This window comes from Mastomys coucha, unplaced genomic scaffold, assembly GCF_008632895.1.
Source record: "Mastomys coucha isolate ucsf_1 unplaced genomic scaffold, UCSF_Mcou_1 pScaffold9, whole genome shotgun sequence".
Classification (NCBI taxonomy): Eukaryota; Metazoa; Chordata; class Mammalia; order Rodentia; family Muridae; genus Mastomys; species Mastomys coucha.
Genome location: NW_022196915.1, coordinates 23,662,326 through 23,676,560, shown reverse-complemented (window position 1 = coordinate 23,676,560; position 14,235 = coordinate 23,662,326). Strand labels below are relative to the sequence as shown.

The 14,235-nt window shown below is 37.7% G+C and overlaps 1 protein-coding gene and 1 long non-coding RNA gene across 12 annotated transcripts in view; one reads left to right on the top strand and one right to left on the bottom strand.

Annotated features, from left to right (window-relative positions):
• The window catches only part of Ccser2 (coiled-coil serine rich protein 2), a 107,177-nt gene that overhangs the window by 68,620 nt on the left and 24,322 nt on the right, over positions 1–14,235 (top strand). For all 11 annotated transcript variants that reach the window (XM_031362530.1, XM_031362532.1, XM_031362533.1 and 8 more), the window contains one exon: positions 4,124–4,319. In XM_031362530.1, the coding sequence (XP_031218390.1) occupies positions 4,124–4,319 (196 nt within the window). The remainder of the gene's footprint in view (positions 1–4,123; positions 4,320–14,235) is intronic.
• LOC116085087 lies at positions 3,662–12,116 on the bottom strand. The gene is made up of 4 exons (XR_004116411.1): positions 11,986–12,116; positions 10,851–10,912; positions 6,098–6,252; positions 3,662–4,357 (listed from the first exon to the last, which is right to left on the bottom strand). It is a non-coding gene; the product is annotated as an uncharacterized LOC116085087 (long non-coding RNA).

Genomic DNA, 14,235 nt, shown 5'->3' with positions numbered 1-14,235 from the left:
TTAAAATTTAAAGATGACTTTTAGAAATAAAGTTTCAGTTTACAGGTTTTCTTTCTTGGAATACATGAATATGCGTGTACAAGCATACTGTATCTCAAAACACATTTGCAAACCAAGATACACCAGGTTTTCTTTCCTAATATGTAGGAATTTTATACTTGTGCATTTTACTTTGAGGTCTGTTGTTAGTTTCTGAGGTCATTTCTTTTGCACGGAGATATCTGTTGCACGGTTGAAAGGCCATCCAATGTTAAATTGCCTTTGTTGTTTTTTCTAAGAGGAGGTGATTGTGTTTATGTGTCCATTTCTAGAATGCCACCTTCTTGTCTTGTTTTTGTCTGTTGGTTCTCTAATTCCATCCTATCTTGATTATTACAGTTTCAGATAGAAAATCCCAAAGTGGTCAAGTGTCAGTTTTGGCTGATCTTTTTCTAACTCATCGAATCAAGTCAGTGATTCTATAAGATAACATCCTAGACTGTTGATTAGGATTGTGCCAGATCTGGCATTTAAAGAATTAGATAATTACGATAAAACATGCCTATTTAACTTCTACATGAAAGTTTTTAATGGTCAGAAAAATGCTAAAGATTAATTTTGAAATAAAAATTGTGACTTAGAAAATAGAGAAGAACAAGCCTCTCATACCGACGCATGTGCTCACAGAGACTGCACCAGTGTACAGTGCATCCTCATGACAGAGCCATTTGAAAGTGGGAAGGAATAAGAAGCTAAGTTACAGAGAGGATGGATAATTCGGGAAGATGCCTCTAAAATTATAATTCATTAGTAATGTGATTGTTTTATTATTTAGGCTGGGAGGTTAATGTCAAGTGCTACTTCAAATACTCCTTTCCTCCTCGTCCTCCTCTTCCTTCCTTCCTTCCTTCTCCTTCTTTTCCTCCTTTTCACTCCTGCTCATTTTTTCCCTTCTTATTCCTCTTCCTCCTTTTAAAAAATAATTTATGAGCTATAACAGGCTCTGAGTTAGTGCTGCTGGCATGAGCATGGGCAGGAAGCCGTCCATTAGAACTTACTCTCAGCCAAACCCCTAACCTCCCCCACAGTCAGCAAATGCAGAGAGCTCTTTAGCTAGGGGTGGAGCCTCATAAGACTCTCCCACTCCATACTGTAAACCCTGACTTGTTTGATTTTGTGCAGGTCTTGTGCAGCTATTCATAGCTCCTGTGAATTCATGAGTGCCAGTGCCATGCCATGTCCATAGGACAGACTTTCTTAGCACCGTTGCCCATCTCCCAGCTCTTGCATTCTTCTCTTCTCTTTCATGTAGTATTTCTGAGCCTTTGCAGGGTTGATATGTATGTCCCATTTAGGGCTGAGCCCTCAGCAGTCACTTATTCTCAGCACTGTGGCCAGTTGGGATTCTCTACTCACAACTGCCTGCTATTCACTGCAGTAAGACATATCTCTGACCAAGGTTGTGAGCATCATTAATTTATTGATATTAACAGATACATGGAAGATAGTGTGATACCTTGTCTATTTGGTAAAACAATAGTAATAGGTCCCACCCTATGACTTCTACAGCCATGAGCTTTTGACCAGATTTCTTGTACCAGACATGAATTCTTTCCTGTGGAACAGGCCTTGATTCCAATTAGAAGACTGTTAGCCACTCCATAACTGTCATGACTATTAGTGGCCACCTCATTCTAACAGGTCAGTGTTATGGAGTTAGCAGTGTATCTAGCCAGCAGAGAAGTTTCATGGTCAGTTCCAGCTTGATTTTTCTGTCCTGCAACCAGAATGTGTTGTGTCTTCAGCACTAGGACTTGACATCTACTGATAGTATGGAAACAAAATGATGATTAATATCCTGTAATGGTTTGGGAGCTTTTGCAGCTTCCCTGTATCACAGGGACGTCTCATACCTGTTTCTGAGATTTATATTTAGTAACTCACTTCTTTTTAAGGAAGCATTACCTACCCACACAAGGCACCATCATTTAAACACACACACACACACACACACACACACACACACATGCACGTGCGCACATGCACACATGTGTGTGCGTGTTTATGGTTATAAAATAGTGGGTTTCTGTAAGCCTTTCCCATGTATCCTTTATTGGTTAATCCTTCTTACACACACCCTTCTCTTCTTCCAACCCTTCTCACACCCATATTTTCCCTGCTTGTATGAATGTGCACCATGTGTGTATCTGATGCCTGCAGAGGGTAGAAGGTGAGGATTCCTTGAAACTGGAAGTATGGATTGTGAGAACATGTGGGTGCTGGGAATTGAACCCAGGTCCTCTGAATGAACAAAAAGTTCTCTTATCTACTAAGCCATCTCTTTAGTCCTAAATAATAATTTTTTAAAAGGTTTTTTTTTTTCATGTCACAGCAATAGACTTTAGAATATCAGAAATGAAAGCTTTAAAAATAGATCAAACTGGTAGTTAAAATCCCTTCTTACTCAAAACGCAGTACCAAAGCAGATATAACAATAAACACTTATGCACATTAAAGGAATAAGAAATATAGCCTTTTTCTTCATGAATCATAGAGTTTTCCAGGCATGAAAAACTTAGTGTATTGTGGTATGGAGCCTAGTACTAAGCTCTATAAAAATACCTATAGCAGCACATGGTTCTGTGTGATAAAGGGGCTTCTCTAGAAGGAGATGTCAGCTAACTAAAGGTGAAGAGGAGTTGCTGAGATATCTGAGTGGAGGGGCAGCAGGATGAGTGACTATAAGAACTACTGCAAAGATGCTGTCCTTTGAAAATGAGGCACACTTTGTAGCATGCTTCGGGAATTGTGGACAATTAACTGTTGGTTAAGTTTCTATGAGGGAGACAGGTTTGGGGAAAGAGCTTGAAGAACAAACTGCATTCTATTTTTTTTTTTTTTTTTAACCAGTACTGAAATTTGAACAAGTAGTTTCAGAGAATAACAATATTGTAAAAATATCTTAAAATAAATACTGAGTGTTTTAGGAATATTTGTTGAAAGGTAGAAGCTTAAGTAGATGCCATATTTCTCTTCATGATGATTGAAATACAACACACTGATTTTTACATATTTAATATACAGAATTTAACTTCATTTCTAATACGTGACAATGGCCATCATATTGGAGAAATGTTTTCTAAGTGTATCTCGTTAGGACATTGAGATATCATGTAGTTGTCATACTTTAATAACTGTCTGAAATTTTGTGTAACATGGATACAGTAATTTTAAGCTATCAGTTCTAACTAGCACATTATATTTTACATTCCCATGAAATACATTATGCTTAGTTTTTCTTTTATTCTACATAACTATTAAAGGATGAAATTGAAGGAAAATATAACCTTTTTCTTGAGATGGACTTTGCTTTGTAGCCCAAGAGGGCTTGCTCTCTACTTCTTCTTGCCTCAGGCTGTAATTCCGGCTTAAAGTTCTAAAGATTTTTTTTTTTTGGAGATAGGCTTGCATTTAGTTCAGACTGTCCTCAAACTTGCTGTGTAGTTAAGGAGAATAACCTTGAACTCCTAATCCTCTGGCCTGTACCTCCTGAGTGGTGGAATTATAAGACCGTACTAACACATCCAGTTTATGTAGTGATGAGAATCAAGTCCAGGGTCTTGTGCATGCTGGGCAAGCATTCTATCCAGGGCTCAAAGAGTATACATGGTGTACATCAGACTCTTGTAAAACCTTTACCTTTATTAGTAAAGATGATTGTTAATGTAAAAAAAGAAGGAAGAAATCACACCATCAGCTTTAATAATAGTCTGTCAGTTAGCTGTGGATCTAGAGTGCTGTACCATTTAAGATGCCACCCCAAGTCAGAAGCTGAAGACCTGTCAGCACAGAAAGGGGTGAGCATACCTCTAACAGCTAGAGCTTTGTCAAGAGCATTGTCTGCTCTTAAGGATGGTTCATTCAGCCAGTGTGTGAATACACAAAGTGGATGGGGTTAGGGAATCATAAAAGTCAGTTTTGCTAGCAGCTAAGGAGATGGAACTGCTCAGAGGGAATTCGGTTATTGTGGTGAGTATGAAGGTGCTGTGAACTGAGTTGTAAAGATTGCTGTAGTAGTGCTGTCCCATTCTTTCTTTCTTCTGAAATTGTATCTATTTTCCTTCCTTCTTCCCCACCCTTCCAGAGGCTCTCCTTATAGAGAATCTCCTTTGGGTCATTTTGAAAGCTATGGAGGGACCCCCTTTTTCCAGGCTCAGAAGATGTTTGTTGATGTGCCAGACAACACAGTGATTTTGGATGAGATGACCCTCCGGCACATGGTCCAGGATTGCACAGCTGTAAAAACACAGTTACTGAAACTCAAGCGTCTGTTACACCAGGTGAGTACGTAATGACTATTCCAGCTCCATCTTTGTAACTTGAAAAAGAAGAAAAGAAATTTGTATTAATTACCTTTGTCACTTTGATGAAAGTACTGCACAGAAATAACTTAGCTTGCAGAGTTGTTCACGGGAAGGAAGGTTTGGAGGAGGAGGTCAGCTCCTGGCAGCAGATTATGTGCCAGAGGTTGAGCTCTCTTATGGCAAGCTAATGCTAGAACCAGGGACAAACTAGCCTTCCAAGGCCCCCCTCTATGGACTGCCTTCCACCAGTTCCACCTCCTACACATTCTGTACTTTGTGCTATAGGTGGAGAATAAGATTGATTGCAAAATATGAGCCCATGGGAGACATTTTGGATTCAGTCTGTAACAGCTGGACATTTTAATTTTATTCACTATGCAGACTTTCATTAAATTTTTTACATTAATATTCTTTCTCATGAGGAGAGACAAGTAGAGCCTCTCTTTGTAGCTTTGGCTTTCCTGGAATTTGCTATATAGGTCAAGTTGTACTTAAACTCACAGAGATGTGCTTGCCCCTGCTTACCAATTGTGAAACACACGAGAAAACAGTAAGAAAGGAAAAAACTGGACAAAAAAGGCTCAGAAAGCAATTAATGAAAACAAACCAGGGAAGTTTTTTTACACAGTGCTTTTTGTTCAAGGCCTGATACGCATGTTCTCCAAAAGCCCTTAACCGACAGTATGATGTGAAGCATGGACAGGGCGCTCCCAACATTCTCTTTACCATCTATCACTCCCATACCCTTGCCCAAACCAAGAAGTGGAGTCTGTTTTATCTTCTTAAGTGATAGAGCTCACTCCCATGGCTCTGTATTATGTTAGTCAAGTGCTCTACTACTGGACCACATGACTAGCTATTGGGATTTGTTTTGTAAAAGTTTTCTTTCTGAGTTCACTTGGACAAACTCTCCTTTCCATATAAATGTTTAAAATTGTCAACTGTTGCATGTGGTCTGCAGAGGCACTAGTCACAGAACCCAGTTATATACACCTCAGTTTTACATTGTAGTTTAGATAGGACTTTTGTATATCTAATTCTTTAACTTAATACAGTTTTCTAAGACAATAGCTATGATCTCATCTTTCTAGCCAGAAACAAAGACCTTGAGATTTGTTTTTCAAGATCACTTTTATGCATGTATGGTGTTTTTAAACCTAGGCCATTGCATTATTTTAGGTTAATATTCTGTATGTTTCATAATTTATGATCTTGATGATATTTTAAAATATCTATGGGAATATAATGTAAACAGTTTTGGCAATGCCTTATCTACCACCTTTAATTCCCTATGGCCTGCTTCAAAAGTTTTTTGGCTGAAGCATAATATACATGTGAGAGTGCTTGTCTCATTGACTTTCACAAATGGAAATGTAGTATGTACTACATTTGGTACAAATGGATGTGTAGCCAGCACACATCCAGAAGGAGAACATGTTCTTTTGTTTTGTTAATGGGACCGTTTATTTGGTTTTTGAAAAAAATCAATGTTTGCCTGTTTTGAACTTGGAATGAAGTAAAACCATGTAATATCCTGTCTGACTTATTTCGTTACACTATCTTTTACGAGTCATCGTTTATGTTTTGCACTTGTGCTGAAGTTGTTGACTATTATAGTATACAAGCATTTCATTTGTTTCATAGTTGATGGGCGTTGGGCAACTTTCCAGTTTGGGTTCTGTGACCAGTGCCTCTATAGGTTCCTAGCACATGTTTTTGGATGCACATCTTTATGCACTTTTGTTTTTCTGTACCTGAGTGTTAGGACTGGGCCCATCAGAAGTCATGTTGGCATCGAGTCCTAGTAGACATTACAGTAGCTTCCAGAGAAGTTGTGCAGGTCCACTGTCATCTGCTCATCTCTTCTCATGAGTTTCTTTGCTTTTATCATATTTGCACATTCCTTTGTCTTTCAGTTTGGGAACAGAAAGTGAAGAATTTAAGACAGGGTAATATAAAAATCATAATACTTCTTTGTGACATTTTGTTTGGGTTGCAGTGTATTTGGTCTCTATGATGCACTCTCTGTTTTCTGCAGGATGTTTGTCTTGAGAATAAGACAAAGGAATATGTGCTAGTATTTATGAAATGTCAACTATGATATGTTCCATATTCCCTGTCACTGCAATATTGAGCAAAACCCAGGGATTTTTATCTAAACATGTGTGTTTCTGGGCACATGTATATGAATGGACCATGTATGTATGTATGCATTTTTTTTTTTGCCAGCCAGAGGATATACTTAAAGCAGCTATATCATAACTGGTACTCTGAGTTTAGAACATACTGAGTGGTTACTGCTTGGAAGTAGAAAACCAGAAATGGGTGCAGGGTGAGGAAAGATGAAGGGAGAGACAGTATGGTTTATAATGTCAGTGGAGACATTTAATAATATATATAGGCTAAGCATAAATCAGCCTCAAGGAAAGTATTGAAAGAATGCATAGAAAACTGTAGTAAAATGTTATTAATATAAATTGAAGGTTTTTTGAATTTAACTTTTTGCCAAAACTAAATACATGAGCACAAGTATAGATGGTAAAACTTGTCAGCATGTAGATCTGATCACTCCATGGGGGAAAAGCATATATGAACATGGCATCTTAAAAAACTTATATTGTAGAAGGGCTCATGGCATGGGAAGATGTGAAACTGCTTGGCATTCAGTACCCAGACTGAGAAATGAAACAGTAGTCAGGTTCCAGTGTGTTCCTTTCCAGTTGCAAACTCCTTTTTACCACAATGTAGTTTTTCCAATACATATTTTAGATGCTATCCCTGTCCTAATTAGGGTTTTATTGCTGCGAAAAGACCTTTCTCGGGGTGAGCTTTTAAACACAAAAGCCACATCCTGAGTCGACACACCTCAGATAACAAGAACTGTTAGCCAGAAGCAGAACTGCAGAAGCCTAAGAGTGGCCATCTCCAGAACTATAGACTTTGATGGATTAGGCCATTGTTCTCATTTTGGCAGGTGGTGCTGCCTACGTTCTGGAATTTGAGGTCTGACTGGTACTTCAAACAAGGTGTCAGTTGTGCTAAGACCTCAGGGCCAGTGCGAGTATGAAAACTTGAAAGTTTTAGTTGTTTGCTTGAGTTGCTTAAACTGTTACATAGATGTCCCCAAAGTGAACTGTACTTACTTTAAGGTTTATTTAGTTGTTAGTCCTCTGACATTCTCCATACTATATATTAAGTACTGTTTGAATGTCCAAAAGTTTGACAGTATTGAAGTTAAAAAGAGAACCTTAGTTTTTATTGTATGTTAGTGTATTCTTCTTAAAATTATAGGTTAAGTCTAGCTAAGAAGTCTTGAAATGATGTTTGTTCATGATGGTTATGTGTTTTAGTTAAGTAAAACAATATAAAATTATTAAAAATCATTTGTGTAGTAAAGATAAACTAATGGAACTTGTAATGCTATGTGTATATATGTATGCATAAATATATACAAGCTTACATATTCATGTTTGTATATGTAGTGTACCTGGATGTGACAGGAAATTTACGTCATTCTGTGTGTCGTCTTCCTTGCTCCCAAAAAACATATTTAGGGCATAAATAATAGTACATTCAAAGCTTTAAATCTAATAAACTATAAATGTAGGTGAATGAACAATAAAATAATGGAATTTTCACCATGTAGGTAAAACATTAAAAACTCAGTAAGTCTACAGAATGATAACTGTGCTGCTTTATAAAAGAACTTATTCAGAAAATGTTTGTTCTAAAGAAAGTCTGAGTATTTATTCATGCTGTAATTCATAGATGATACACGCCCAAGCAGAATGGCTAGCTTATAGTTTGGGATGACATATAAATGCTAATTAGAAGAATCGTGTGTTACAAAGGATAAACAATTATATGCTGTATAAACTCTATGATTCAATTTGAGGTATATGATGTGAATCTACCATCCCTTGCAGCACCACCTATAGATCTAGTATAATTTTAACTAGTATTATAGCAACATTGTGTTTAGAATTTGTGAAAATGAGTCCAAAAGTGGGAATGACAAAAGGTAAGCTTTGTGAACACTGAAAGAGACTAAAAGGGGAGAGACAAAATCAACAAAAATCCAGCAACAAAACCTTTAGCTCAGGATAGGATACTGTACTAACACAGAGCAGTAGATGAGAATGGGAAGCCAGAGAAAACACTGAAGGATTTACTAATTAACAAAGCTATAGAGAAAGATTTTTAAAAATATTGTTGAGTTTAGTCAGTTGTACAGACCAACAGTATAGAAACTTATGTTTGGAGCTGAATGTTTAAATAATGGTGTGTGTGTGTGTGTGTGTGTGTGTGTGTGTGTGTGTGTGTGTGTGCGTGCGCGCGCGCGTTTCCTTTCCCTCACTTCCTTTCTCTTACTTTCTTTCGTCCTCCTCTTTTGGGCAGGAGTGGTGAGCAGTGTCTCATTAGGTGCTCTAAGCTAGCTAGTCTCATTTATCCCAGCCCTGAATGTTAGGATTACAAGCATGCATCACCATGCTTGGCTGGAAGTGTGTGGCGGGGAGGGCAACATGGAAAGCCATGTCCATATTCAGAGATGTGTTACTTAGGCTAATGACAAATTTAAACATAGGCTTACAGTAGTATTTTTCCAGACTATTATGATGAGGTTTTTCATGGATTTCAACACTCTCAGTTATTTTCAAATATCACCTGTGTCTCTTTTGTTTAAGATGCTATGCCACAAGCATGTCAGGACCAATTCACATTTGAAAAATTGAAAATCAGGCTTTAAAGCCTAGTTTTTACATCCTTAGATGTTGCTTTGAATCACAAGATTTTAAACACCAAAGATCAATTATAAACAGTAGTACTCAAAATTGTTAGTTGACATTGTGGAGTGGATTTGATATGATTTGTCTGTCTGAATATTTGAACTTACAAACAAACAACTACTTTTGAAAATAAAAGGAAGCCCTTTCCCCTTCCCCTGCTGGCTTTCTTGAGATGCCTTCATGACCAGGCACTAGCCTGTCAAAACACAAAGCAGCTTTGTTGACATCACTGATGATGCTTGTCAGCACAGACTGCTCAGTGCTGCCAGAATGTTTTCCTCACCATTTCAAGTATTCATGTCCACTGCAGCTGCTCTGGAACTCATAGGAAGGCCCCAGTTTTTGCAATCTCGTGGGAGAACCTCTTGGGTAAGATGGCCATTACCAGGTTTTGCAGTGGTTATGTGTGGAAACTAAATATCAATCCAGAAGTTTACTTTGATACTGTCTCAGAAAGAACACTGGGGGAAGGTTGGCTGACAGTTATCCTTTCATGCTGTTATATGAGAATTGGGTATTCATCTTTAATAAAATGCCACTGTAGACAGGGAATGTAGCTCCATGGTAGAGTTCTTTCCTAGTGGGAACAAGAGCCTGGATTCAACTCTCTGTCTGAAAACAGGTCTTATTTTGTGATTTGTAGATGAATACATTAGCATTATAATTGCATTTAGAATTCAAAGTCTAAAAAAACTGCTGATACTTCACTCAGTAAAAGGCTAGAATATTTGGGCAGTCAGCTAACCAAACTGTTCATACTTTCTTCAGTTGCTGAAACTTTATATCTTATTTTCTTCTTGGATTTGTTAAATATTCTTATGCAGAACAATCAAAACAGTGTCCAACATCCAACATCAGTTTTACTTACCTATTATGTATATTATGAAGTAAAAACATCATGTGTGAAGTTATTTCTTAGTATTATTAATTAAATTAATTTATTTTGTGTGTGTGTGAGGGAGGGAGGGAGGGAGGGAGGGAGGGTGGGAGGGTGGGTGGGTGGGGGAGAGGGAGGGAGAGAGTGTGCATATGTGAATAGAGGCTGGACAACAAAGGACACCTTGGAAGAAGTTGGTTTCCTTCTTTCACCATGCAGTTCCTGGGAATTAAACTCAGGCTATCATGCTTCGTGACAAGTATCTTTACCTGAAAAGCTATCTTTAAACATAGAATGTTTCCATTCCACTTATAATTTTCTGTTATATGTCTCAAAGTATTCTCTAATGTTATCCCGGATGCTTTCATGTTAATCAGGGTTAAATAGACAGCACTACCACTGTGAGTGTCTTACTAAAGGGAGGAGTAGTCTCACCAATTAATTCAGGTAGAGAGTGTGTTGACAGTCATTAAGATCTTGTGCTTTGATCTAAAAAAAGGCCTTTTTCCTCTTTGATCTTTTAAATCTAAATTGCTAGCCTTTTAAAATAGAATGCAAGTTTTTTTTTTTTATTTAAGATGTAGAAACAACTTAATAATAATTGCTAATTTTCTTAGGTAAACCTATTCAGTCATCCTCTTCCCACCTCCTCCCCAGAGTTTACAATATTAGCTTAGGGCCTGGGGAGATAGAACAATTGGTGGAGTGCTTGTCTGCCATGCATTAAGCTCTGGGTTTGGTTCCCACCCCTCATTAAATTAAGCCTGATGACATCTTGCCTGTAATCCCAGCACTTGGGGTGGGGGTGAGTCAGGAAGGTCTGAAATTTAAGGTTATCCTTACTTGTGCAGCAATCTTGAGTCCAGCCTGTGCTTCATGACACTTCATGACACTGGGCTTCCTGTCTGAAGAAAAGAAAATTGACTATATGGTGCCTTGGTTTCTTTAAATTGACTTCTAATCTTAATATCTTGATAATATAGAGCAATATTGATATGAATAAAATTCTTAAGGATGTGTCAGTAGCTTTGTAACTAGAACAGGTATTTGATAATTTGACTTACGGGCATAGAAGTTAACTTTTTGAGGCTATAGTGTGTGTTTTAAAAATATTACAAATGAAGCCATAAATAATAGCACCAGCTTATGGCTTCTCCTACCTTCTTAGTGAGTACTCTGCTCCACTTGCTTACCTGTCCCTGTTACTGGCCACTGATGAGCTCCCTCCCTCCTTACCACACCTTTCCTTCCACAGGTTTGCTATAGTGCTCAGATGTGTCCCTCTCAGCAGTGTCTGTAGTGCTGGATAACAGGCATGTGCTGAGGTCTCCTATGTTCATATGTATGATTATGATTACATTCCTTGTTGGTAATTGAACTAGCTTTGTATTCATTGAATTAATTCCATTTGTTCATGACATTTTTACTTCCTAGATACTTTGAATCTGATTTTCAGAATTATGTTAGGAATCTTTTATCTTTGTTGTAAAGAATATTGGTCATGTTTTACTTACACACTTTTTTGTTTTCCTGTTAGTGATGTTGATTGATAGGGTCACTTTAGAATCGTACATGTGATGGCTCTTGATACATTTATGCTATATGTTTTTATAGTTTCTAAAGAACCTGGGGTTTTTGATTATTTGTTTGCTATTGTTGTTTTAACGACAGTCTCTATATAGTTATGGCTGGCCTAGAAATTACGGAAACTAGTCTGCCTCTCTGCCTCCCAGTGCTGGGATTAAAGGCAGTCACCACCACACCTTGGCCGAAGAAGCTGTTATTAGTTTCATTGATTGTTTTCTGTTGTTTTACTTCCTATTCCTTACTGTTTCATTTCTGTTCTTGGTCTATTGTGTTCTAGTTACAGGTATGACAGCTTTTTACTTGTTAGCCTTCTAACCAGCACTTTCCCTACACACTGTTTTAGTTCCATTCCATACATTTCGGTCTATAACATCTTCATTTTCTTATTTACCTATGACTTCCTCTTTAGGCTCCTGCAGGTTTTTCTTTCCAGCTTTTGAGAGTCCTGCTGTTACTGAACTGAACCCGTCTTCACAGGACCTAGTTGATATGTTCAGTTCTTTGAATAGAGCTTCTTAAACTCTCCGCTCCTGTGTTTTATGCTTGTACATTTCTTCTATGACATCAGTAACTGAATGTGACACCTTTTTTATTGCCCCCACACACTCCTAAGCATATTCTTTTTCTTGGTCAGTGTGTTTTCTCTTAATTAGTTATATTAGATCATTTCTGCCCATCTGTTTTCAATATTCATTCTGTTGTCTCAAGTAAGACTTTAAATTTAAACAAAATAATTATTTTTACCTTACATATTTTATTTGTTGATAGAGATATTTTCTTCTACTTACTTCAAGAGTTCACCCATACTTTTGAAAATTTTTGACATTAACCCTTATTAATATATCTCTTCTAGTTAATTCTAAATTCTGTGCCATTAGGCTTCAGTGTTCATATGAGTTGATATTTTTCTGTTTGTGTATGTAGTAATTTTGTGTTGTGTCTTGGATAGTTCTGTGTTACATGTGAAGTTTTCCATCTTGTTTGAGTTCCATAGTGAATACACACACACAAACACACACACACACACACACACACACACACACACACACACCCACACACACACACACACACACACCCTCTACCTTTTTAGAGAGGGACTGGTCTAATAGGCTTCAGGCTACAAACTCTGGATTGAAATCATGGTTCCTTTTTCAGTGCTTTTGTCCTTGATCTACATCTTTGTGGTGCTCAGCAGAGGCTAGTTGGAGTCTGCATAGAGTTTTAGTTTATTTCTTGACTGTCTTTCAACCTTGGATAAGCTGTTCACGAGCAGTTGTTCTTGTGGTGTACCTAGCAATTTAGATGCAATTTAATGGATTTCCTGATTTTTTTTTTTATCCCAGGTATTTTCAGCTTGGCTGAGCTCTCTCTTTTCTTTCACCTAGAAGATTGGGATTTTCTTTTTCTTGCCCTGCTGCATAACATCCCACAACTACACCCACAGGCATGGAAAACCAATATGTGCTGTGTTTTCTCCTATTATTTTGATGTTCTGTATAGTAGGCAGGAAGATATTTAGTTATTTGGAAGTAGGCTAAATTTTTAGAACCTGTTTTTCACAAATACACTTTTTTTTTTTATAAGACCCTGCATTTAGCATTCCATGCCATTGGAAGAGAGATGAGCTTCTTATTGAGATGTGTGTTGTAAAATAAGTATCCTATCTCTGCCTTCTTTTCTTTGTTTTAAAATCATTTCAAAATCTAATGTTCTGGGACTAGGGGAATGGCTCATTCAGTCAAACACTTATTTTGAAAACAAAAGAATCTGAATTTTAATTCCCAGTAGTCAAGTGTGTGGTAGCACTGGGAAGGCAGAGACAGGGGAGGGGGTATCCTAGCCTAGTTGGCAAATCAGACCAGTGAAAGACCATCTTAGAAGAAACGATTGTCATTCCTGAAGATGACAATGGGGTAGTTTCCTGCTTTCCACGTGCATACTTGTATGCAACACACACACACACACACACACACACACACACCCCTCTCAGGTCTTAGTGTTCATAATATCATTAGTAAAGATAGAATTTATCCAATGCTGAGAATTTGGCAAATGTTTATTAGTCTTAACTGCAATGTGTTTTGCTTGTTAAGCTTTGCTAAATACATATTCCATGGCCTGTTTCTGCAGATTCTGATTGAACAGGTTTGTTGAATAACAAATGGGTTAAATGCCCCTCTCTCCTATGCAGACACTGCTCCCTCAGGTCAGGTCAGTCCATGGTCATGTTTGCTGAGGAGAGCAGTGGTTGGGAGCTGCTGCAGCTATGATGTGGTCCTCTGACTCAGTTCCCCAGCATCACCTCTGGCACATCCTACATTGGTTTATCCTTCGTACCATTGTCTCTTTGAATCATTGAACATGGGATGTTTTAAACTAGTAAATCTGTTCAGCAAAAGCTAGGATTTAACGGTATCCTCTCTTTTTCATTTTGGTGTTTAAAGACAAAATACTTTGCTTTTTCACGTTCTCTTACATTCTGTAGCTTGTAGAATGGTTAAGACTTATCCATCATAAGCTTGAACTTTTTGTGTTTGGGCTTATATAGCACCAACTCATTAAGACACGGAACATTTCCAGCTTCCTCTTGTATATGTCCCTGAGGTTTCTCCTTAGTTGGTGCCTTTGTCTGTGTCTATCC